Source organism: Dipteris shenzhenensis, chromosome 12, assembly GCF_047967505.1.
Source record: "Dipteris shenzhenensis isolate YYH24624 ecotype China chromosome 12, Dip_SZ_1.0, whole genome shotgun sequence".
NCBI lineage: Eukaryota > Viridiplantae > Streptophyta > Polypodiopsida > Gleicheniales > Dipteridaceae > Dipteris > Dipteris shenzhenensis.
The window spans coordinates 54,509,554-54,536,943 of NC_141607.1; the positions used below are offsets into that span (position 1 = coordinate 54,509,554).

Genomic DNA, 27,390 nt, shown 5'->3' on the forward strand with positions numbered 1-27,390 from the left:
ATGGTTGGCTACAGTGAAGAAAGCAAAGCATACAAATTGTATGATCCCATCAACCGCAAAGTCGTTATCTCCAGAGATGTAATCTTTGATGAGGAATCAGAATGGAAAACCTCACCTACACAGGAGATAGAAGCATCGACTTCACAGTCATCTACAGAACAGGTTGATGAAGAAGAGCTTTTTTCAACTACTTGCTAATTAGTTCTGTTATAATATGTGTGTGTGTGTGTGTGTGTGTGGAGAGAGAGAGAGAGAGAGAGAGAGAGAGAGAGAGAGAGAGAGAAGGGGGCCTGCCCTACCATTGTACTCAGATATTACTTCATACAATTCATTGCTCAATCCCTAGTTGGGATTTGACAATTTTCCAAGCCTAAGACTCATAGCTTCCTAGCAGCCTTGATAGGCCTCTTGGGTGTGCAGCTCAACACTCACTCCTAATCTAAGCCGAGGAATTTTGGAATTCCATTTTCTAATTGCAAGTTCTATTTGCCCTTCGTGATATTATGCTGGCTGTGCCTTAAATACCTCTTTCCCAGCTGCCCTGCAACCCTAAACTACTCACTGGTGCAGTACTGAACGGTTGCATACTGTAGGTCGGCCCAATATATATGGCTCAGCCTCCGTAGAAGCTGAAAACTATGAGCCGAAAGGTAGCCTGGCATCCATCAAGGAAGTGCTCTGTGGTACAAGAAAGGCATCACCCAAATCAATATAATCCCCATGCTGGGGTATATGCAAGGGTCCAAAAAACAGGTGCTCATATGCACGGCATGCATCAGCCATAAACCCTCTGCGTGGGCTGGAAAACTCATCATGGCTATCCGACTGATCCCCATGCTGGGATGCGGGCTGCTTGCCCTTATCCTGCATAGCAATGGCAAATCTGAGTTGCCAATATCCCATCTGGCAAGAGCCGTATCCTACATAGCCATGGCTGTGGTATGCTACTGGCTGAACTCCTATGGAAAGCACCCTTGAGCATAGAAGCAAGGGCATCCAAAAACTTTGCCTGCGCTTCTCGAGATGTAGGAGAGAGAGGCTGAGTTGCAGGGATCGTTGTACCACCAGTGGATGCACCCACTGTGGAAGGCAATGGCTCATGCTGAGCAGCTTGATCACTGTCCGATGTATCACGAGGGGCACGCTTGGTGCCATGGTGATTGTCACGGGAGAGAGAAGCTCCGAATGCAGGCAAGGAAATGAAGTGGACAACTACACCCTGCTATAATGAGCACATGATATATATAAGTCCCCAATGTATTTAAGCAACAGAGTGTAGGAGATTTGAGAGGCTACAAGTGATTATGTGATTCAGAGTAAGCCCTCATCCCCCCATGAGATTATATAAGCAGAGTTCGCTATGACCCCTCTCCAATGTATTTAAGCAATAGAGTGTAGGAGATTTGAGAGGCTACAGGTGATTATGTGATTCAGAGTAAGCCCTCATCCCCCCATCAGATTATATAGGCAGAGTTTGCTATGACCCCTCTCCAGGTTGATGCCATCTTTCAGACAGTGATGTTCCTCCACAAAGCTTGGTAGTGGAGATTACCGAGGTTAGCATTGGAGCCCTCCAAGCGACTAGCAGAGAGCTGTGTTGATACAGCATGGTATGCACGGGTATCCACATGGTTTGTTAGTCACATCTTTCAGATGGATAGACTTCCCTTCTTTCAGTACAGCCTGGATGCACCACCCGAGATGATCCAACGAGATGAGATCAACCGTATCATACGGTTGGACCTCCTCCAACTTCATACATCTAGGGCTTAGGGGTCCACCAAGATCTAGTTCTACCATGACCACTTCATGAGGGTCTCGAAGCATGGTCTTGTTATCAGATTTCAGTATCTCGAGGACATGAGTGTCTCACATGCATTGAGGATTGCCATCGGTTAGTTGCGAGTCTTGTCACATCAGTTGAGGATTGAGGCAAGAGAGCTGCAGGCATACCCAGAGAGCAGAGGACTTGCACACTATGCTAGTGGAGGAGATCGAGACAGAGGAGTACTTTCTATGTGTCTGTCCAGTCTATTATGAGATCCGAGGACGATATCACTGCCTCTTCTAGGAGGGTCATGGCTTTGGTCCACTTACATGGTTGATCCATTTTTTCGATCAGGTTTGTGTTGGGCTCTATCTAATTGAGATGCGACTACAGAGAGATATACTGATGCGACAGATTAGAGAGCAGCAGAGATTGAGGCCATAGGTCACAGAGATCGACAGAGCATAGACACTTGTTACAAATTTCTATGCATTTGAGTTAGTTGCCGGCAAGGTTGAGGGAGAGGAACTTGATGAGATGAGAGTACCATGGACTAGTAGTGGGAGTTTCTACCACGATGCTACTATATGAGAGAGACGTGCTCCATATGCGATACGCAGCCCTTCTCAGAGGTGTCTGCCAGAGACGAGGAGTCACCCTTGATGTAACCCTTGGGATATAGAGATCGAGGAGACCATGCCCTCCACTGCATCGAGATTGTTGGAAAGGTCACCTCCCCATCTGTAAGCCCCCATATGAGGAGAGCATGGGGGAGGGAGACCTAGGGCAGTACCCAACAGTAAAAGAGAGAAAGGGGCTGCCACATAGACAGCATCATGGCTGGCATGAGGGCAGCACATCTAGAACTGTTAAGGGTAGGACAGAGGGCCAGGAAAGGCAAGACAGTCTGGGACAGATTGCGGAGGATCTAGGACATGGAGGCGCACTGTTTGCAGAGGCGCAGACATGGCAGGGAGTGCAGGCTCAGATCTGCAGCAAGGAATGTGACTGTCAGTGGGCAGGTGGCAGGCCTTTTATAGGCTGCATATTTGCCTTGAATGGAGGGCCAAAAGCCCTGGAAGTTTGGGCCATAAAAGGCCTGACTTGTGAGCCCTTTAAGGGCGGTTTTTCCCAAGCAGTCTGGTCGGTTTTCACACAGACTAGGTCGGTTTTTGTACAGACTGGGTCGGTTTTTTGGCCAGGCCCTTGAGGGCTATATAAGGGGGCCATTCAGGTCTCATTTGCACATCATCTGGAGCAGCAATTCCACCAGCAGGAGCAGCAGCAGGGCTATCTTTGGGCCTACAGTCAGGAGGAGAAAGTAGTACCTTGTGCTGCAGACTTAGCTAACAGGAAGCTGCCCACCTAGACTGGTTTCCAGACAGCAAGGTGGAGAAGATCATTCTATACGGAAAGTCTACTCACGCTCGAGGTGGAGCACGCGGACTCTAGTCTAGAGATAGCCAGCAGATAGGAGAAGGACTTTTGTGGTAAGATCAGAGGACCACACCATTGGTGGGACTCTGGATTTGTCTCTTTTGTATTGTGTCCATAGTTGTGGATGGAAATATATTATTTGGTGGTTTCTCTATCTGGTTTGGCTCATTGTCTATTGATGAGTCTGCACACCTATTGAATGCACATAAGTAAAGAAGTTTGTGATTCCACACCCACACCGCACACTGTGTGAGCTCCTGGGCATTATTTCCGCTGCGTGTACCCTCTGTTGGGTATTTTCTAACATGGTATCAGAGCCCAAGTAGGAGGCTCACAGGTGTGGGAGCCTGAAGGCAGGGAGGGACCTTGCTGAAGGACGACCCTGATTCAGAAGCTCTAGGGAATCGACTTCCACGACTGGAGGATTGTGCCCTTGCGAGAAGGAGGGTGACTCAGGTTCAGTCAGGTGCGTTCAGAGTTCTGGTTTACTGCATTTGAGTTTGGTTGACTTTGCTGTGCGGTATATACAGCAGAGATGTCGACAACCTCTTCAGCCCCTGCTATCCCTTCCTCCTCCTCCAGTTTTCTCTCTTTCACTATCCCTAACTTTGGAGAGTCTGGGAACCTGGACGGGACTAATTACCGGATCTGGAAAGTGAAGATCCGGAGTCATTTAGTGGCTCGGAAGTTGTGGAAGCTGACCACGGGAGAGGAGTCGAAGCCGGCAGACATGGTGGACAGTAAAGGGAAGGTACTCATGGCAGTAGACAGAGAGGAGCTTGAAGCTTGGGAAGAAAGAGATGCCCATGCCCTGGCAATAATCATAGGGACTACAGCGGACTCTGTTCTTTCGCATATCCGGCTGGCCGAGACGTCAGTAGAGGCATGGGCCACCCTGAAGGATCTGTACGAGACAAATAATACCCCCCGGATCGTGCTTCTTCAGCATCAACTCTACAATCTTGATATGGAAGAAGGCGATACGGTACATAGCCATTTGACGAAGGTCAAGGTGGTGCGGGATCAGTTAGCAGCAATTGGTCAGAAGACGGACTCATGCCATCTAGCCTTGATGGTACTGAGGAGATTGCCTCGGAGTTTCAAGAGCTTTGTAACGGCTGTGACAGCAGGACAGAGGACCAAACCTCTGACATTTGAGGAGTTGTGTCCATTACTGCTACAGGAGGAAGCTCGGGAGAAGCTCTACAATGGGGACAAAGATGACAAGGCGATGCTCTTCCGCATATCCAGCTGGCCGAGATGTCAATAGAGGCATGGGCCACCTTGAAGGATCTGTACGAGATAGATAATACCTCCCGGATCGTGCTTCTTCAGCATCAACTCTACAATCTTGATATGGAAGAAGGCGATACGGTACATAGCCATTTGACGAAGGTCAAGGTGGTGCGGGATCAGTTAGCAACAATTGGTCAGAAGACGGGCTCATGCCATCTAGCCTTGATGGTACTGAGGAGATTGCCTCGGAGTTTCAAGAGCTTTGTAACGGCTGTGACAGCAGGACAGAGGACCAAACCTCTGACATTTGAGGAGTTGTGTCCATTACTGCTACAGGAGGAAGCTCGGGAGAAGCTCTACAACGGGGACAAAGATGACAAGGCTCGATAGACACAGATACTTTCCTGATATTTTGCTACTTCTACTACTATGTTCACTAGCTTAGCACTTTGGCTTTGAGCAAGGGCCTTAGTGAGTCCTTTGCTTTAGCCCTCAGTGGCTTGTATGAGTTACCTTTTGGCTTTGCATTTGTCTCATAGGCGTGTGAGGTCTCTCGCAGACGTTAATACATCTTTCTTTCTTTTCTCTCTCTCTTCCCTACCTCATTTCTCTCTCTCCTACCCCTTCTCCCCTCTTCTCCCCATATGTCCCTCTCCCTTCTGCTCTAACTATTTCCCCTTTCTCCAAATCTGCCCCTACCCCTTCGTTACAGTCACCAACAGTGACCGACCAGTCCACTTGCCAAGGCAAGAGTCCAGCACTAACAGATAGTCAATTGACAATTTTGCTGATAGGGATATGGCATGTGAATGCATCTTTGGAGGAAGCCGCTCGCATGATATCACTCGTATGATGACATCATCAAGAAGAAAGCCCATGATATCATTGAGTACTGGAGACTGCCACTCGCATGGCTTATGCTTCTTCACAGCTGTTGCAGCTTCATGCATTCAGTCGCTTGAAGCGTCCCCAGCTACTTGGCTGATGTATTCCTAGATGAGCTTTAGGCGTCTGAAATCTACCTTTGTGGAGCTCAGGATTGCACATGTGCCGTAGATTTCGAACAAGATCTGCCCGTAGACAAAAGAGAATGTCCTCCATGCTACCTTCAAGCCTGCACAGCCTTAGCTTGGCCTTCACAAGTGACAAATTCTTCTTGGCAGGCCTGAAGAATGTCATTCATCTTATTTCTTTGTGTGAGCAACGAGTTGCCTCCTCTCTGCCTGCTGTTGTTTGGTCAGATTCTGGCCCACGGAGAAACACAGAAATACAGTGCTGCTACATGGGAGAGCATGCCATACCTGGGGATCTAGAAAGTGCAGATGATGGGTCTTGCTCGACCATTCTCTTGCACCTTTTAGTTTGCATATTCAAGAGACATGTTCTTACTCTCGACCATTCTCTTGCACCTTTTACTTTGCATATTCAAGAGACATGTTCTTATTGAGATACTTCTTAATCACTTGATGCATATGTTTTTGGTCTCAAGGGCTACCCTTTGTTCCCAACCTTATGATTGACTATCACGAGACGATGTTGTGTTTTAAGAGGATGAGTTTGGGCATGTTCCTGGATTCATCTAGATATATATTTTTAACCCTTTGCTCCCTACCTTTCTCTGACGTTTCCAATCGTTTGTTCTTATGTTTTCTCAAATCTAAGGTTTCATTTAGCCTGCTGTCATGAAGGGATATGATTTAACTAGAATTGTTAGTATCTAGTAGCCAATGTCACCCATTGAGCTTCCTCTTTTCTTAGTCTGGGATGGTCTTCTTCTTCTCAGAGCTTATGCACTTATTGTTCTTTGCATAATAACGGGTAGGAACATAGATTTACTACTTGAGATTGGTTTTGACTCATATTTATGTGGTGCTGTATTTGGTGGTTATTAGCATTTTTGTGGATACAGCAATTCTGTGAATAACATATCCACACATTGCTTGTTTGTGGCAGTTGTATGAAAAGTACAGAGATTATGCAACCGACACAGAGAGAGAGGTGCTAGCTGAAAAGCTTCAGCAGACAGAAGACTGGTTGTATGAGGATGGTGAAGATGAATCCAAAGGCGTTTACATCTCCACTTTGGCAGAGCTGAAGAAGGTTTGTGGCTAAGCATTGCACTCACAGGAACAGAGTGTGAGTTGGGAAGAGATACTCAGGACAGAGTGAAGTTTTTGTGTGTACTTTTCGGTTCCATGGACCATGGGTAGGCATGTGTCATTTGGTGTCAGTTTCTGACTCCCAGGTTCATCATAGCTTTTCTTGAAACATTGCTTAAACATGGGACCATCTATGTTTAAGTTCTACAGGTAGGTGCGCACTATTTTTGTATACAAAGACCTTTGCATGATTGGATGCTTATGTATGTGGTGTGAGAGAAAAACAATGGTCAGCAGGTTGTTGATGTCCATATGTGTGTGTGTGTGTAGGTGATAGTCACTGCTATTCATGTTAAAGCTTTTTGGTTTTCAATCTTGTATGAGGTTCAAAATCATACTGTCCTGTATTTCTTCAAAGGTTGTGTCCTCATTCACATACACACCATTTAGAACTTAATGGTAATAATCAGTGTTAAATGTTTTTAACTTGTTTCTTTTTCCTTTGCTATTTAGCTTGGGGATCCCATTGAGGACAGGTTTAAGGAGGAAGAGGCTCGTGGACCTGCAATAGAGCAGCTGCTTTACTGCATTAATAGTTTCCGTGAGGCTGCCAGATCCAGGGACCCCAAATTTGACCACATTGATGCCTCGGAGAAAGAGAAGGCAAGCCATCTGATTCCATGCAATGTTGTAGATGAGGATAGAAAATCAGATTTTGTGTGCTTTTTTAACCCCTTCTTCACGAACTTGCAGGTTGTTTTGGAATGTAACAAGGCTGAAGATTGGCTTCGGGATAAAAAAGACCAGCAAGCTCACCTTCCTAGGTCAGCAAATCCAGTAATCCTCTCTGCAGACGTGAAAAAGAAGACTGAAACCTTGGATCGGTAAGTTATTGAGATACCCTTCCCTACGTTTTTTAGAATGTGGACAACACATTAGTTTTTGTAGATTAAAAAACCACATGAAATTGTTGAGTAGAAAATGGCTTCATATCTTCACTGTTTAAGCAGAAAAGAGGCTTTGGATTTTTTTGTTCATTGGTTATAATATATTGGAGGAAATGCTCTCAAGAGTCCTCTGGTAGAACTTTCTAGATGTTACTGAACTACTTTTTGCGTAGAGGCCATCGAATGGTTTGCATGATGTCATGCTAGCTCTGGTGTTAATACTAAAGGTTTTTCTATGTGGCTGGACTGTTTCTGAATGTGTACCTAGAATGTAACCTGCGCGCGCAGGCACTGGATTGCTGGACATGCAACTCATTACTAATCTTTAATTAAGGCACATGTGTGCTTCTTGAATCCAAGGAGTTACTCTCGCATTCAAAGCAAGTCCCTAGAGACTAAGCCTGACCAATGTTGCTCACGCCCTTAGTTAGGGTAATCTGGACTATTCAATTGAGGGCGATTTGAGGGTCTCAAATGACAATGCCTGAAATGCTTATATAAGCTTATTCCTCGAAGCAAGATAAACTTACTCTTGTACTTTAAATCTTTCTATGTTTGCTTTTTAGACTTCGGTTATGTTTGCTTCTCTTGGTCTTCAATGATGTCCATCATAATACATTCAACTTGTTTGGGACCTTTAGTCCATACTTGCCTTGTTCACTAGACAAATTAAAGACACATAGAACAGTTAGTATGTGCATGAATCTGCACCAATTTTGCAATAGAATATTGGGAACGTTTTTTCTCTCTCAAATATAAATGTTTTTGACTCCAAGAGCGCTCTCCTTAAATTTTGCAAATTCTAAATCTTTAGAAACCTATTATAGCTGCTTATGCTTGGGCACTGATGACGACATAAGTATGTCTCCCTTTTGTATTTCAAAAAAAATTGTTACCTCTTTTTTGTTCTCTTTCGTTTTCTCTATTATTTTCTTGTAGAATTTTGGACTTTAGAACAACAAAAAATCTAAATTTTGTACGATTGGATATGTTCTAGTCTTATATACCTTCTTTTATTTTCTTGTAGAATTTTGGACTTTAGAACAACCAAAAATCTAAATTTGTATGATTTGATATCTTCTAGTCTTACAAAGGTATATCTAAATCTTTATTAGTGACATAGTAGGCGAGGATTTCGAAATGCCAAGTTTGGAAACGTGTTTCGGGGCAAACTTGAAACGTTTATAAAAACGTTTGGTGCATAATAGGGTATTAAATAAATATATATATATTTTTAAAAATAAGACATTTTAGATTTTTACCTCGAGAAGTTCAATACTTGAAAAAAACTCATGAAATATAGTGCATACATTTTGATATGTCACTTAGAAATTGAAATTGGATGCTACTCCCTATTCGCTCTCCGAAAAATTCAATTAATTAGTTTGTATCTCTCTCCTAATTGCTTAATTATGTTAATTAACCTAAGCTAACTCCTCCTCTCCCATCTCTCCGTCTGTGCCTCCCCGCTCACACCTCTTTACTCTGCTTCTCTCTGCTCCCCTTCTCCGCTCACGTCTCCACTCTCCTTCTGTCCGCTCACGGTCTCCACTCCCCTACTCTTCTTCTCTCTGCTCCATCTCCTTCTTTCCTTCTCTATGCTCCATCTCTTTGCTCATGGTCTCCACTTCCTTGCTCTCCTTCTCTGCTCATGTCCTTTCTCCCTTTGCCCAGTGCCCTGTCCTATCCCGTTGCCTCTCCTTCTCCTATGGCACTGGGGTTAGTTACCGTTGCCCTCATCCACAGGGCCACCCGTCGCCCCCGACGACCGAGCTCGACTAGGCCGCGTGATGTCAGAGGCCAATCATCTATCGCAGGGTTTTTTCCGACTTCCCATTTGACGGTCCCTCTATGATTGGTCTCTGACGATCACCACTTGCACATGTATACTGTATCTACCCCCTCTGCCCCACTTTTTTGTGCCCCCCCTTCTTCTTTGTATCATCTGGAGGTAGACACATATTTTTTGTATCAGGACTAGACACATAGTCCTTCATAACCTCTTTTTTTGTAGAAACGGTTGGTTGGCCCGTTTTGAGACCACCACCGTTATGCTCATTGTATGAGTTATCTTTAGTCTCATAGACCTTCACGGTCTCCCGAAGACTTTAATAAACTTTCTTTCTTTCTTCTCTCTCTTCACTCAGCCGTCTACCTCTTCATGCTCTCCTCTCTCTCTCTCTCATGCAAGTCAGGATCAACCGGGGCTACACTGCTCTTACCTGGCTGGAGCGATAGTGCTACCACTTCCACTTCCAGGACCCGCGGACCAAGTCTCTCCTTTTTGATTCTTTGGTCTGTCCAGTAGGCATGTACGGTAGCCCGTGGTGGGGAGCTGACTTTTCAGACACGGAGTGGGCTCGAGTCGAGCGCCTATAGATACTGATGTTTGCTCGGATGATCTGCAGCAAACCATCGGTACCACACCAGATCATTCTAGCAGAGTTCGGCGCCTCACCCCTATAGCTCGATGCGGCTTTCCAGTCTATCACTTATCTACATAGAGTCAGGGATCTCAGCTCCTCCTTCGACGGTCGCCTCTGTCTACCTTGGCTAGCCCTATCCTCCTCTATGGCCTTATCCGTTGGTGGGAACTAGCGATGCTGGTATAGTCGTCTTTCCAATTGGTTCACCCGACTGGGCCTCAACTTAGATCGGTTGCCTTCTTTTAAGTACAGCCTCGACGCTCCACCATCTTCCCTCTCCCCCACTGACCAGGAGGTCAACCGGCTCATTCGAGCGGATCTGCTCCAGCTCCACACTTGGCGGACATGGTTTCTTCACCCCGAGCTTCCTGTGCAGCTCGACTTCTACCGCCGACACTGCCTCCAGATCTCACAGGAGGGCTTCATCACACCTCCGGGTTACACACAACTTCATCTACCACATGCGCTCTGGATCTCCCTCGGTCAGTTTAGGGTTTTGTCACATCGATTACGGATCGAGAGCGGACGCGCAGAGGGTATCCCACGAGAGGGCCACCTTTGCTCACTTTGCGACTTGTAGGGGATCGAGTCGGAGCACTTTGCTTTCAGATGTCCTATCTATTATGACATTTGAGGCCGGTACCATTGTCTCTTCCGCAACGGCGGACACGCAGAGGGTATCCCACGAGAGGACCGCCTTTGTCCACTTTACGACTTGCAGGAGATTGAGTCGGAGGAGCACTTTGCTTTCAGATGTCCTATCTATTATGCCATTCGAGGCCGGTACCACTGCCTCTTCCGCGACGGATTCGGTCCCCTCCCACACATGCTGCAGTTCTCGGATCAACGATGCCTAGCCGCTTTCTTACATGAGATGACTCGCCACCGAGATACCTCTCTCCGAGCACGGTGACACGCGCAGCACACACAACGTGAGGACACCCAGCGGCCCATCACTGATTTCTTCCAGTCATAGGATACCTCTCCTCAGTCTAGCCGACGACGCGGACGTGAGCGAGAGCCAGAGCCACGATAGCTGCGCCAACGGACAGACTCACACATCCGGGTCCATGACATCTCGTCTTTGCTCTCTGCCCGTCCCTTCGGGGTTACTGTTGCCCTCATCCACAAGGCCACCTGTCACTCCCGACGATCGAGCTTGACTAGGTCGCGTGACGTCAGAGGCCAATCATCTATCGCAGGGTTTTTTCCGGCCTCCCATTTGACGGCCCCTCTATGATTGGTCTCTGGCGATCACCACCTGCACATATATATTGAATCTCCCTCCTCTGTCCCATTTTTGGTGCCTCCCTTCTTTTTTGTATCATCTAGAGGTAGACACATATTTTTTGTATCAGGACTAGACACACCGTCCATAACCTCTTTTTTGTAGAAACGGTTGGCTGGCCCGTTTTGAGACCGCCACCGTTATGCTCATTGTATCAGTTATCTTTAGTCTCCCTTCACGGTCTCCTGAAGACTTTAATAAACTCTCTCTCTCTCTCTCTCTCTCTCTCTCTCTCTCTCTCTCTCTCTCTCTCTCTCTCTCTCTTCCTCCTTGATCTCCCACGACTCAGTATTTATAGACCCGACACGATTTTTAGAGACTTTCTCTCAGGTGCTTTTGGAGACTTCCTCTCGCGCACTCAAAAACCTTAATTGACGTTAATCAACACATAGCTTTTATACCACTCCCCTCCCCTTTGCCACACTAATTAATTGAATTTTTCTTTTTTCCTCGTTGGGGGGTCCTATTTGGATGCTTGAAGCATATTACTAATTTCTAAATCAGGAAATTAACAACACATCATTGTAGATTCAAGCATCAATGGTCTTATTTCATAATAGCTCAATACCTGAAAAAAACTCATGAAACATAGTGCACATACATTTGATATGTCACTTAGAAATTGAAATTGGATGCTTAAAGCATATTATTAATTTCTAAATAAGAAAATTAACAACACATCATACCATCATTACAACATATAGGCGATAGGTAGCCTCACACTGTTCTTATGTACACCGTCATTCTATAGAGAAAAGTCGAGGATTGAAACAACATGATTTCATACACGTTGTAAAAATACCAAGGCTCTTTTTGGTATCCTAGTCTGGTCCACACATAGCTTATACTACTCATGAGTCATGATCAACACTTGAGTCGCGATTCATGCTAGGAGATGATATAAATTGCTCTCGACACATGGAGTCTTTCTTGTAGCTCCTAGGTTCACCAATATTTTGTTCTTTTTTTTGTTTTAAGTCTCTTTCTCTCTTCTAATCCTTGCCTCTACTTCTACTTTCACTCAGATTGTTCATCCATCTCTTCTGGGTTTTCTCATTCTCTTGGTTGACATGGTAGGGTCGTGTCGGTCATCTTGCTTGTAGCTATTGAAATCTTTGCATGTGGTGTAGGTTTTAGTTTGGTGCTATATCTTGTAATGAGGTAGAGATGATGATGCAATTTGGCAAATCTTTCCCCACACCACACGGTCCACTAGACCACCACCTCTTGGTTTTGTACCCTGCAACAATTGGTGCGATGCAGAGTGCAAGGCTTATCGTCGACAGCTCCGATTTGAATCCAGATGTCAGCTCTTGAACACACTGGACACGGTATGTAAGTACCGATGTCTCGTACGTCAGAAGAAGCAAGCATTTCTTCGTCGAAATGAGGAGGAGCTGTTGCACATCTTGTACAGCAGCGATTTTTGGCAGAGATTCCTTGAGCGTAGGTTTCCATCACCCCTCACCGACACGAGAGTCTGGCACATTTATGCACACCATCTTTATGATGTTCAACACCAGCCCACTCCAGATCTCACATACATCTCGCCCCACCACTTGCACGTTGTTCACTAGAGGGGGAGTACAAGGACGCGACATTGAAACTGCACAATGGTCGAGCGAAGGATCACGGGGGGCTATGCACTGAGTTTATTGCATATGGGATCGACACGTTAGCCTCAATCCTAGCAAAGCTATTCAATGACGTGTTTGCCTTGGCTTTCCTCGCACCTAGACACTCAACACCATCACTCCCATCCACAAGGCAGGGGATCCCATGGACTCGAGTAACTACAGGACTATCATGATTAGACATATGATGTCCAAGATATATGTAGCTGTATTGGATGCATCGGTCAGCCTGTTCATCAGAGATGAGAGGGCTCAGAGCAAAGGGTCAGGCCGGTTTCAGGCGAGACCATGGGACTATGGATCACATACTTACACTTAGGATTGTCATTGAGGAGGCCAGATCACGGAAGGAGAGGGTATATTATTGCTTTGTGGATTTTCGCAAAGCCTTTGATATAGTACCTCGAGCTCGTCTCATCACACGTCTACAAACACTGGGATTTGATCAGGAGATCATCTGGGCAGTCATGGCACTGTATGAGAGAGTCTCAGGCCGCGTTCGGATAGGCGCAGGTTGGAAAGATGAGATCCTGAGTACCATAGGGGTTAAATAGGGTTGTCCCTTATCACCGATCTTGTTTGGCCTCTACATCGATGAGCTTGAGACTTTCATGGGGGTGTTCGGAGGGACCGGTTGCTCACTTGTCGGGATCATCATCAGGATTCTTCTTTACGCAAATGACGTGGCACTCTCGTCATCCACACCCGAGGGCCTCCAGCGACATCTGGATGTACTGCAGGCTTTTTGTTTATCCCATGATTTGGAGGTCAACCTTGGCAAGACCAAGGTCATGATCTTTAACACCTCTCGAGCAAACATGCAACGGGAGCAGATTACTTTTACTTTCGGTGGGTCACCAATTGAGATCGTATTCTCATACACTTACTTGGGGATTATCTTCTCCGGCCCGATCTTCACAATGAGACCAGCGATGTAGGCCAGACTGAGCAGGGGATACGCCTCACTTGCTCGGCTAGAGAGACAATGCTTTCACTCCCACTTCTAGGAGCCTCGGACCAAGGCTCTTCTCTTCGACTCCTTGGTCCAACCAGCCGGTATGTATGGCAGCCCTTGTTAGGGGCCTGACATGTCAGAGATAGAGTGGACACGGGTGGAGCGCCTGCAAATCCTCACGCTCACGGATGATTCGGGGAAAACCGTCTGTACCACATCACATCATTCAGGCCGAGTTTGGTGCTTCTCCACTCCAGCTAGATGCAGACTTTCAGACCATCACATATCTACACCGGGTTAGATCATATGAGGAATGCACATCAGGGAGACAGAGACCATGATTGGCTCTCGATTCCTCCATGAGGTTGGCAGCAGAGGGAGACGAGCAATGCTGGTATGCATGGACTCACAGATGGTTTGTGAGACTAGGGCTCCACATCGATAGGATACCTCCTTTTCAGTACAGTTTAGATGTCCCTCCGGTACTCCCATTCACCATCCCGATTGGGCCACACCAACCAGGTCATTCGAGAGGATCTCTTGCAGCTATACACCTTTAGGACATGGTTGGAGCCGAGGGAGCTCCCAGTGAAGCTGAGTTTTTATAGAGATTACTGTCTTTGTATTTCGGAGGAGGGATTCATCACACCACCGGGGTACATGGAGCTTCATATGCCTCACTTACTACGGATCTCCATCGGATAGTTTCGGGTATCATCACACTGCCTCCGCATAAAGAGCGGTAGAGCAGAGGGGATTCCTACGGAGCATCGCTTATGCATATTGTGCGACTGTCAGGGGGTTGAGTCGGAGGAGCATTTTATTTTCAGGTGCCCAGTGTACTACGAGATTCGAGGTCGCTACCACTGCCTCTTCAAAGACGGCTCCGGGCTCCTTTTCAGATTTCTCGCCTATCCAGATCAGAGATGCCTCGCGGCTTGCATTCACGAGGCGGTCCGACACAGAGAGTACTTACTCAGGTGACGAGGCTTGGCCACATCATCAGACACCTCTCAGAGTAGGATCATAGAGTTCTTCCTATTGAGTGACATTCATCGTCCAATCTCTAGCCGTAGACGTGACAGAGACCACGACCCGATGATCGCAGCACGACACGCGAGACATCGAGGAGGGACATAGATCACTTTGGGGGACCTCACGTCATTGTTTACACCGGGAATACGTTCCATGGCAGTCACGATGGCTCTAATCTTGTGTCGAGCCTCGTCCAGGAGACCGAGACGCACATCACCCCTTGATGGGCGCCAGCGTCCCATCAACGGCTATGCACTAGCCAGGGCGACATGACATACGGAGGATTCCGCTCCGCGCCAGTCCTTTTCTTTTCTTCTCATTGTTACATCCAGATGTATTTGATTATGTATGATCAGACTTAGGGATCAGCACAGGCGATGATGCTTGTTTCAGTAGCTCCACCCTTACTGTGATTTGTATTAGGTTTTCTTTCAATCTCATAGACCCATCGGTCTTCTGAAGACTCTAATAAAATTTCTTTCTTTCTTTCTTTCTTTCTTTCTTGGAATAAGAGGTCCATTGTTTGAGGGACATGGAACCGGTATAGGAATGGAGCAAGAGTCTATTATGTTGGCATGAGAAGAAGATGCCACATGTGCAGATCTATGTGGAGAATAACACTGTATGGCTGCCATATGGGCAGCATTGGACACTATCACATGGCTCCTTTGCAGTCCATTGTTAGAGGTGGCTTGTTGTAGGCGAGGATTGCTTGCTTTTATTGATAGAATGACAAATAAGGAAAGACGAGAGTTGACAAAAGTTGGCTCCCATGCATCTCCATTGGGGTCTAAGCAACAATCTATCTGCCTTAAGAATGGACGTAAGGGAGCATTAGGAATCCTAAATGCTATAGACGCCAAGTAATTGCTCATCGATAAAGCCATGAAGGGCCAAGTTTGTGTTTTGTATCTTAACACCCCACGACCTTATGCCAGTGTCTACATTGCACAAAATGCACCAAATTTGCACAGCTAGTGGGTGTTAGAATGATTGCCATATTCTAGGCAGTGACCAATGTAATGTAATAAGTGGGTTAGGGGCACTTTTCCCTCTTTAGAGGTTTACCCCCCTAACCACAATTAGGATCCCTAACTACAGTTAGTGGTTAGGACAAGGTTTTTTCACTGAGACTAAGCCTTCCCTCCTTTGTAGTTGTTCTCATACTCTTTATTCAACTTACTTTTTGCCCCAGCTCTCTTGCTTCCTGCTTTTTCCTTCATTTGGCATCAGAGCAAGGTTAGCTCTTGCATCTTGTACCTGCTCCAGGATCAGCTCCCATTGGCCTTGCCATCGGTCTGGATATCCTCTTCTTTCAGCTTTGCCGTACCAGTCCGTACACTGCATGGACTGATTGCTTGCTTGCTTGCTTACATGCTGCCCGTACGGCCGTCGTGCTGTTGTATGGCTCATCCACAATTGTCCGTATGCACGTTGTTAGGGCTGTCAGGCTGTACCATCGTATGGCACATTTTATACATGCAGCTGTACAACCTGCACGCCATCCCGTCCGTACAGGCCACATACAGCCATACGTTTGTACTTTCTGTAGGTACTACAGGTCACTTGTCTGTACCATTGTCCGTACAGCAGCTGCGTAAACGTCATACAGTTTGCAGACCTTCGTACAGCTGTTCCGTCAACATACCTATATCATACAAATCCACGTGGACTGTCTCGTACGAGCATGTGCTGTACAGCTGTACATCTGTACTGTTCCGTACAGCTCTCCTCTTTCGTATAGGTTCTTTTTGCTGGGCCTTTTGGCAGGTTCACTCTGCAGATTTTGAAGTGAGCAGGCGCATTTGGGATTCAGCCAGTGTTTGGCTGAGATTCAAGCAGATTTGGGGATAGATTTGTGCACCTTCGGTGCAAATTTTATGAATTGGGCATCTCAAAATTTGGGTCTCTTCGTGGATTTGCCCCAATTTTGGCTCAATTTCCCTCTGCAAATTGGGGCTTTTGGTTTTGCACTGCAATTATCTCTAAATTTGGGGCTTTGAATGCATTTTCCCTGAAGAAATTGGGGCTTTTGGCATTCGGATGCAATTTTTCTGTGTATAAGCTATTTGGCATCTTTGCAGGGAGTTTTGGACTCAGATTGAGTGACATTACAGACAATTGCCATTTTTGCAGTGTTATTTTGGCACATTTTGGGCCTTTGCATGACATTCTGGTTGCATTTTGAGCCTTTGATTGGCTGTGACAGCAAGCTGCCATTGTGGACACATTTTTTGGCAAATTTGGGTTGTGCATCTGAAATCCTAGGAAGGGATATTTCTTGTCACATTTGCTGCATTTTGTTTTCCTTTGCAGTTATGGCTCATAAGAATCCCAATGAAGTTTTTGGCATCCTCACACAGGAGGATAAGTTGGATGGTACCAATTACTCTATATGGAGTTTTATGGTACGCAATCGTTTAGTTGGCAAACATTTGTCAATGGGGATGAGACAAGGCCAGAGAATCTGATTGCACTTGCCAGGGTAGAGGACAAGCTCAGGGTGCATGACAAGTGCTAAGGTGCAGTGGCTGCTGCAGTTGTGCCTCCCACAAAGGAAGAGAAAAGGTAGGATTCTCGTGATGCACAAGCACTTTCAGTAATTTCTCTTTCTATCAAACGGTTTATTATCCCGCACATTCAGTAATGTTCTCAAAGGCAGCGTGGGATATTTTGGAAAGTATGTTTGCAGCCTACAATGATGCCAGGGTCTTTTTCTTGAAAAGAGGGTTATCGCGTACTCACATGGATGAGGGTGACTCAATGTCTGATCACCTCACCAAGCTTTAGGACTTGAGAGAGTAATTGTTGAATATAGATGAGATTATTCTTGATTCAGAGATGATGATCACTACTCTGAATTCTCTTCCCGAGTCATATCTTGTATGTCACACCTCGTTGAATTTGTCATTGAGAGGGAGTGGCAACCCTCTCATTTTTCACGAGCTGATAGGACTTCTGTTGCTGGAAGAACAAACCAGGAAGAACATGGCTTCACGGGTTGGTGAGCATGCCATGCTTTCGAAATTCAAGCCCAAAGGGACCCTTGAGTTATAGGATGCATGCAATTGCAATGTCAATGAGACATTGAATAATCGGTATTTTGATAGTGGTGCCACCAAACATATCACTTCCAGGAAGTGTTTGTTTGATTCTCCGCATCCATCACCCGTTGCAAAAAGAGTGTGTGGTGCAAATGATTCTTCTTGTTCAGTTCGTAGTATTGGTGAGATAGTGCTTACGGCCACAGATGGCACAAATTCCAGAATTCATGATGTGCTTTATGTGCTTGGAATCAAGAAAAATTTTCAGTGTCCTCTCTCAACAAAAGAGGATTCAGGTTGTCTCTGAGGATGACAAGTGTGCAGTTCGAGACAGAGAAGATGATTATGCCTTGAGACTATCTGGCACGTTGTTTTGTGGTCTTTTTCAGCTTGATGTTTTTGAGAAAAGACCAGATCATGCACTTGCAGTTCTATTCCCACTGTGCATAGTTATGGCATGCCAGATATGGGCATATGAGTTATGGCAGCTTGATGACACTTCAAAAACATGCTATGGTTGATGCTTTGCCTCCCTTGGAGTCACCTCCCCCTCATGCTTGTGAAGGGTGCATACTTTGGAAAGATGCAACAAGTTTCCCTTAAAAAAGGATTGTGCATTAAGAGCTGTTCGAAAATTACAGCTCATTCATAGTGATGTTTGCGGTCCCATGAGGACTCCTGCATTGTGTGGTTATCTATACTTTGTCACATTCATCAAACATTTATTGATGACTACTTGGGTCTATGGTTTAAAGAGCAAATCAGATGATGTTTAGGCATTTTCGACATTTTGTGGCAAAGGTTGAGAATGAAACAGGACACGAGGTGCATACACTCTACACAGATAGAGAGGGGGAGTAAATGTCTCATGAATTTGAGGCTTATTTGAATGAGAAAGGCATCACACATCAGCTTACAGTGAGGTTGACCCCACATCAAAATGGCAAAGCTAAGTAGAAGAATAGAACTCTTGTGGATATGGATAGATGCATGCTCACGAGCGAAAAGTTGCCTCATAGGTTTTGGCCTGAGGGGCATACATCGGGCTCCCACTAAGGCTTTGAAGACAAAGACTCCCTATGAAATTTGGCACGGGAGAAAGCCTTCAATTGAACATTTTTGCGTCTTTGGATATGTTGCATATGCCCATGTGCCTGTTGAGTTTCGACCATTAGCTGTCCAACAAGGCACTTAAATGCATATTTGTTGGGTATACTGCAGAGAGCAAAGATTACTGTCTCTATAATCTTGCAACACGCAAGATTTTTGTTAGCAGAGATGTAATCTTCTTAGAAAATTCAACACATACACAAGCTGAATTTAATATGCCAGTGTCTTCCACATCAGATGATGTTTTTCAGGGATTACTAGCCATAGCTTTGGGTTCCGCATCTGAAATCCCTGCTGAAAATCAGCATTTTCATCAAGCTCCTCATGTTCCACATGCCCCGATTCAGCCGCCGGCTGATTTAGTTCCTCCACAGGTAGTGGAAGATGCTGTCAGGCAAGAGATTACAGAAATACATGCAGCCAAATCTGTTCGCAATTGGTTGCTCCAAACTCTCAGGGAGAGTAGGCTTGATGCTCCTTTGCCTGGCAGAACTCGTACTGCAACAAGGCATGAAGGGGGGGCTCTTTTTGTTGAATCAGCTTATGCAGGTACTCTTCTTGATGAGGAAGAGCCTGATACTTTTGAAGAAGCCAAAGACAATGTGCATTGGATGCATGCCATGCAAGATGAGTAGCAGGAAATTGAGAAAAATCAGACCTAGAATCTTGTTGATTTGCCACTAGGAAAGAATGCAATAGGTACTCGATGGGTTTTCAAAGTCAAAAGAAGGCCATATGGTTCCATTGATAGGTATAAGGCACGGCTAGTTGCAAAGGGCTATGCTAAGAGATTATGAGGAGACATAGATTATGAGGAGACATTTGCTCCTACTTCCAGGATGACCACTATCAGATCAACTATTGCTATGGCTGCACATTTTCATTGGAATGTTCATCAGTTGGACATAAAAACAGCCTTTCTCAATGGAGACTTGTTGGAAGAGGTTTATGTCAAGCAACCTCCTAGTCTTGACATTACGTGTAATGCACAAAAAGTTTACAAGCTGAGTAAAGCTTTGTATGGGCTGAAACAAGCCCGACGTGCATGCCTTTCTAACCAACAAAGGGCTTCATAACAGTCCAACTGAAAGTACCGTGAAGCCTATTGATCTTGCTGTCCAGACGACTCCTTAGGACCTGACACTGAGGTTGAAGCCTATTGATCTTGCTGTCCGGCCGACTCCTCAGTCTTGCTGTCCGGCCGACTCCTGCGGACCCTAACTTGGTGAAGTCAATGGAACTGCTTGAGTAGCAATGGGACTCCCGGTCTCCTGTGCATTGGGGTGGCTTGTGGTTGAGGAGTGGCCTCACGCCCTGTCCTCCTCCGCTCTTGCTGCCTAGCTCGACGTCTTCGCTTCTTTAAGGCAGTTTTGCTAGGTTTCTTTTGCTTCACCCTGGTCCACGCCCTTGTGGAAGGCTCTACCTAGGTTTTCTAGGACTCCATGCGCTGACCTAACCCATGCTGTACACCCTCTGGGTGAGCTGTCTGCTACTCGAGCCGTCGCTGAGGGGCATTCATGCTCTGACCTCTCCTACAGTCTTGGCTAGGTGTCCCATCTGCCTGCGCCATAAATACTACCCTAGCAAACTCACCACCATCCAGTGTCTCTAAAAGAATCTCCTTTGGGAGAGTCCTTGGACACTCCACAATCAACCTAAGCTTGGGGACCTTGTGATTTGCCATTACATGGGTCTTATCCTTGCAAACTGCAATGATAAAATGGTCTTTTAACGACAGGAACTTGTTAGCTAGCAAGTGGTGATGAAACAAACTTAATGTCATAAACTGTCACCAGACATTTTCTTTATGTGGTTGGATATTTCATCTGACTTGATATGAGAGCCTTAGGTTGATGTTTAATAATGAATTTCAAAAATTCCCTTGAGATTCATTTGTTTAGATCAGTGTAAAGGTTTTGTGTGTGGTTGATTGGTTGTGAGTTAAGGCCAAAATTCATGGCCAAGGTGTAGGTAATGCTAAGAATAATGCTTCATAAAAAGGTGCTCCATTAAACTTTCAAAGAAAGGGAGCATTTATGCCACAAAAGGCAGCTCTATTTAAACCTAAATTAAAAGCCAAAAAGATACCAGTGATGATAAAATAAAAAAAGAATAAGGCACAGTAAAAGGGTGAATGTGGGCTTCATTAAGTTGGTGACTTGCAAAGTATATTAGATGGTCCAAATTTTGCTCACTTGGCAGTGCCAACAAGCATCCTATTGCAAAGTTTGAGGCATCAATGTAAACGGTCCCAACTTGGTGGAGAATGTGGTAACGTATGGAAAAAACTATGCATGTTACCAAGGAATAAGGTAGATAAGACTCCGTAGGAAAGCGAGGTACTTCATGGGTCAACTCCATATCATCAGTTCCGTGAATACATGGTACCAATGGATAAGGTAGAGAAGATGAGGGGCCAAAAGGATTGGGCTACACTCCATCAGTGACCGAATAGCGTCAAGGGAACTCAGATGGAGAAGGAAACCCCTCTGTCATAGATGGTAACCTCTTGAATGTATAATCCCCATCCAATGCTAAGCTCACCTGGATCCAATCCAACTATCCTACCTATCTTCACCTGGTGTTCGTCCTTTGGAGAGAGAAGAACCTTAACATCTTGGGCAGTCGAGGATGCTGCCATGTGAGCCCCTCTGGCTAGACTAACTATCACCACCAAGATTAGGATAAGACACAACCGCTGTGCTGAGAGAAGAGGAAAGAGGAAGAATAACCAACAAAGCAACAAGGGTGAAGCCCTTTGGAACCTTTACCACCAAAAGCAAACAAAAGGCAGCTGGCCCAAAGGAAGAGGCAGACTGTGGGCTGCTCCTTGATGGCCGAAAACCACCACCCAGAACTGTCCCAAAAAAAGTGAGCTCCAAGAAAAGCCTTGATTGGATCTCAAACACATCGAAAGGCAAAAGGCGCGAGGGCTTGGACTCGAGAGGGAGGTCCATGGGGCAGCTCTAGGCTGCGCCTTGCTTCACCACACCCCGGGGAAGCCCAGGAGGGCAAGCGGCTACTGTGCAGCAGTTGCTCCATTGCTCGCTCGGTTTGGTCAGCAGCTTTGGGGATAGTGGCTAGTACCCAGCATAGGGAGAGGGACTTGACGTTGGGGATGGTTGCTTGGCTCATGGAGGGGGCACATGCGTTTTCGATTGACCCCACCACTACATCCTTTCGGATTCAGTAACAAACAGTGACCAGGATCGAGGCACACAAGGTAGTTCATCCCAAACGAGTGCGCCTTGTACCTTTGGCAGAGGATAGTGTGTGGGAGACAGTGGCTAGCGTCATTGCTTGGTATATCTTGGTTGGTCACTGTAGTTGGGTGATGGGAGGCTAGTAGACTACTCCGACAACCACTCTAGTCGCCATCTGGCAGGATATCATTTACACTCTACGGGAGCGTGGCACTCCGGGTATAGAGCGACCGCCGAAAGGTGCGCATGTTAGTCGTCAGTCCACCATTGTGGTTGTTAGCCCATGTTAGTTGTCAGACTCTCTAGGCAGTATGCTGGGAGCTCAAGAAACAGGTTGGCCCCTTTCGGCGGCATTTGTTTTCTTTTTTCCATGATTAGCACCTTTTTTGTTTTGCTGATTTGCATGGTGGTTTTTGTCAAGCATTAATAGAAGTTCCTTGTTTTTGGGAAAAAAAGAACTAAAAGGCTTGCACATCTACAGGAACATTATTTTACAGCTTGATAGAGCATTTGCACTCCTGCAATGTGTTTCACACTGTGAAGGTCAAATCTACCCTATGAATTTTTAGTCCACACTGCTTTACCTGACAAGCAGCCATGTAAATGAGTGCTGATTATGGTGGCATTTTCAGCAGCTTCAAATGCTCGTGTGCTCTTGGAGGATCTGTGGGACATCCGTTCGTCACCCCCTTTTTAACTTAGTTTAAACAGTTCTGCCTGCACCAAGTTGTCTATGCAAAACAGTTCTGCCTGCACCAAGTTGTCTATGCAAAAGATTAATCAACTTGGACTGTCCAACTGTCAGAGTGAATGTTAGCTCCACCTTAAAGACCCCCTCTTGAAGGCTGGACTTCTCATAATTACTGAGTTTCAAACTCCTAAACCCAGAGTGCTAGACTAGACCAGAATGATATCTTATTGAAACGTTTGTTTCAAGTTTGCCTCACCCGATGCACTTTGATCCACCCGAGATTCTTAAAAGCTCACAGCTTGCTTTGATGGAATCCTCACATGCGAACAAATTTTCCTCCACAGCTCACACAACTCGTTCATTTGTTCAAACTACAGATAGAAATTGCAACATAGTGAATGGACCGACAGCAATATATTAATATTTGACAAGCACCCCTACTGGAATTGTAGCTGCCAACAAGGACGAGACTAAGGACCTTACTAACTTACTCTTAATGTTGGATCTTTTGGACTTGCTTGAGCAAACCGAGTGTTGCTGTGTGCCAGCTAGATTGTGGCATGGCTTTTTGCTTGTGGGTCTCTCTGTAGTTGCTACTATAGCAATATTTTAACCCTTATCCATTTCCTCATCTTAATATGGACTTGTTGCACCTAGTGAATGAGAAAATTTGAATGGTTATGGAATTGTTCTGATAGGATTTACAGGAGATTTGTTTCATACAGACCAGGTATGCCAATAGAGTTATACAATAACTCTCTCCATAATTGTATAAACATAATTGTATAAAGTGCATGTGTCATTTTCTTGTGCAAGTCTTGGTTGATTGTGGGTCTGCATGTTTTTCAAGTCTTGGTTTCCCAACAATTTTCCACTCAGCTCACACAGGATTTTAATCTGAAAGCTAATTAGCTGAATGGTATTGAATCTGACTATCTTTAAGGATACAACAATTTTAATCCTTTAATGTGTATTGTTTCAGGTTTTGTAAGCCCATTATGACCAAGTCACGACCACCCCCTCCAAAACCAGCAGCTCCTTCTCCGGAACCCAAGGCAGCTAAAACCAAAGATTCCGAGAGCAGTCCTTCAAGTGGCTTTGCATCAGGTGGTGGGGATTCTCAGCCTCCAGAACCCATGGATACTGAAACTCCACAGCAAGATGGAGCAACAATGCAGACTGACTAAGAGTGAGGTCCCCCCCCACTTTCCTAAGAATCCTCCTCTCCCCTGCTTTTCTCTTTATTCTTTCCTCCCCCCTCCCTCCTGTCTCCTTTGATCCTCTGTCTGTTTCTACAGCAGACCGGTCTGTTCCTTCCCTTCCTTCCCATTTTGAGAGCTGTTAGTCAAATTCCAGTGATCAGTATATCCTGATTGACGGAGGGGACTTTAAAGTCCTGTTCAGGTCACTGCATTGGGGACATAATTCTAGTCCCCGTAGGCTCTGTTAAACATGAAGAAAAAGACAGTTTAATGGAAATATTTTCTTCTTAGGCTCTTTTGTATTCTTGTCTTGTTAGGGCAGTCCTTGCATGTGTTTTGCTTTTCACGTCTGGGCTGTAGTACAGATTGAATTGGCTAGGTAAATATGTTTCACTGTGCTATTTCTGTTGGTGGGAACAATGGTAGTGGTGACATAAGGTATATTGGTCTCGTGTGGTGGAGTATACAATCAATTGTTTAGGACTTGAACCTCCCACTTCTATCAGCTTATTGAAGGGACTTAGACTTCAAGGGAGATGAACTCGCAAATATCATTTTCTTGGGGAAATCTTGAAGGCCAAAGACTGCCTATGGCTGATGTCATGAGCATACTGGTGAAGGTGTAATATGTTTAAAGGCATAATGCTCATGGCGACTACTGCAGAGTTAATTATGTTCAGCAGTTGGTGTGAGAGGACCATCTGCAGTTATCTGGAGTATGCGGTGTCTGATTTAAAAAAAATCAGTGTTGTTCCATGTGAGGGTTCTTTGGCTTCCATATTTCCTAGTCCATGCAATAATAGTGCATCTATGTGAAACTGACAATCTGCACATGCCTCTATCGAAGGCTGTATCGCCTTCATTGGGCTCCATGTCAGGATTCTTGAGCACTGGCTTGTAGGCTTTATTACCTTCCAAGGCAATTCTCTTTGGCGTCCTCTTTTGGCCTGTCAGACCCTGCTACATCACTCTTTTTCCTTCGTATGCAAAGCCTAGAGTCCTGCCATTGATATAGGCACTGAACTCCCCTAGAGACTTCCTTCAATCACATCGAATAGCAAAATCACATCGAATAGCAAAATGTCAATTGGACCCGAATTGAGAGCTAAGAGATTACATAGGGATCCACGTATCGAGACAATACAGCGTCCTGCTGTCCATTGGCAATCTTGACTCACAAACCCTGGTCAATCTTAATGGCTGTAAGGTTTTTGCAAGGTCTTAGCATAGATGAAATTGTGGTACTGGTATGTCCAGTAACATATGAACAATCTTGATCTCACTGTCACCAACGTCTGGGAATTTTTAGCAAGCATCAATTCATCAAAGGAAAATGCCGGGTTAAAAAAAAAGTTTTAAAGCGATTTTATCAGGGTCTTTTGAATAAAGTGCGGGGCAAAAATATTCCCACTTTAGGTTTCCACATGACTTTGAAACTTGACCATGAAATTTACCATCAATGAAGTCTTGTAAGAAATCTGAATATCGGTCGTGAACATGCTGCACCTATAATGGACATGGAAAGGAAATATCAAAGTCACATCATACATTTTGAAGCTGAAAGCAGAAACATCATACTATTTGTAAGTTATCTTCCAAGCAGTTGTCTTTGTTCTTCTCTTTTTCCAAGCTCTCCAGAGTTGCCTAAAGTTCCCCTCTCATCCAATCTTTGATATGAATGAGAGGGAGTCGTAGGCTAGTATGAATTATTTATGTTGGCTTGAATCTATTTCACATCATACATTTTGAAGCTGAAAGCAGAAACATCGTACTATTTATAAGTTATCTTTTAAGCACTTGTCTTTGTTCTTCTCTTTTTCCAAGCTCTTTAGAGTTGCCTAAAGTTCCCCTCTCATCCAATCTTTTATATGAATGAAAGGGAGTCGAAGGCTAGTATGAATGAATATCATCTTCTTTACTTATGTTGGCTTGAATCTATTTCCCTTTTTAAAGAAAATTTACTTCAATTCTTGTCATGTGTAGAGATGGTACTAACTTTTGATAACACATGAATAGCTATGGAAGATCAAGGGTACTTGATGCAAGTTTCTCCCACTACTCAATTTTCAATTTCATTTTGCTCTTTACTCGCAAGTGGTCGAGCAAAAGATCCTTGCTCATTGTGGTACAAATCCTATTGGGCAGTCAAAGTCCCTTGCGAAAACAAGTTAGTTCTTGAATATTTTCCTCATAGTGAACCCATGTTTAAAAATCTTGGCAGCTCATCTGTTTATTCAACGTACCTTTGTACGGCTTCCTAAGTCCATTGTTTTAGACGAGATAGTAAGTTCACCAATAGCTTTTAGCAAGACTAGTTAGAAACTTTGGGTACAACATTGAGGTTTTGTACAGCCTCTTGTCTTTCAATTCTTTGATCTTGCTTGCCTTAAAAGTGTTAATGGAAGACCCCATCATGTAATAAATGAACTTATGGTTGGTTGCACCCTCTCTATCTTCCAAGTGAAGGATATGTCCATAAACACTCTATAATTGTTGCTTGATCCCAAAAATTCATTATCTAGAATAATATCCTTGGAGCTTTTTTCCACCTTGTACATCCCTCATTCACAACCATTTGCTCGCAATGAAGACCTCTTATCCAATGCATTACCAAGCACTCTATACATGTATGCAAATAGTGTGTCTCATGGCTTCTTCCATAGCGTAGGTAGTTTTTTCTTTTGTGTAACAAAGTTGATAGTATTTTGTGCTTGTTCAACCCAAGGTAGGTAGCCTATCTCCTCTAATTAAGAGACTGAACACATGGCATGTGAAGCAAGTTGAAAAGATATGAGTATAATCTTCCATGTGCACTCTCCCACGCTAATGTAATTGTTGGCATTGTCCTTAACCACTTTCACAACATGATCATCCATTAGGCAAAATGGGAGTAGTTGTCCATAACCTCTTCCGAATGTTAGACCATCCATTAGGCAAGATGGCACCAAATCGTTCACATGGGAGGCTTGGTTTGCAACCAATAAGGTGGCCTTCTCAAGAATTTTCATCTCTTGCTATAGCTCTTTTATGTGCAAACGAGGTATGTAGGTGGGCCCAACTTGGGCAATTGCTTTGACCATGTCCGGTGACCGCATTGAAAATTTGCATTTGCTAAAAAGAATCTCCTAGTCATGCAATGGGAGTCTCAACTCTCTCTAGTTTTCTTCCTTTTCTTAAAAGGTGCTATTGGTAGGGTAATGCATCTTATTTACAACACTCACCAAAGATGGGCTTCTTTGCATGGCATTAGTTGCTTGAGTACTCAACATGCTCTAAGGTCTTGTGCTTATCAAGACATTCTATATTGCCCTCAAA

The 27,390-nt window shown here is 44.9% G+C and overlaps 1 protein-coding gene across 1 annotated transcript in view; it reads left to right on the forward strand.

The window, feature by feature from the left end:
* The window catches only part of LOC147896407 (heat shock 70 kDa protein 14-like), a 37,742-nt gene extending 13,377 nt beyond the window's left edge, over positions 1 to 24,365 (forward strand). The window contains exons 6-8 of the mRNA XM_087382140.1: positions 6,395 to 6,541; positions 7,054 to 7,424; positions 23,856 to 24,365. Of these exons, the coding sequence (XP_087238266.1) occupies positions 6,395 to 6,541; positions 7,054 to 7,424; positions 23,856 to 24,060 (723 nt within the window). The 3' untranslated portion in view covers positions 24,061 to 24,365. The remainder of the gene's footprint in view (positions 1 to 6,394; positions 6,542 to 7,053; positions 7,425 to 23,855) is intronic.
* Positions 24,366 to 27,390: the final 3,025 nt, after the last annotated feature.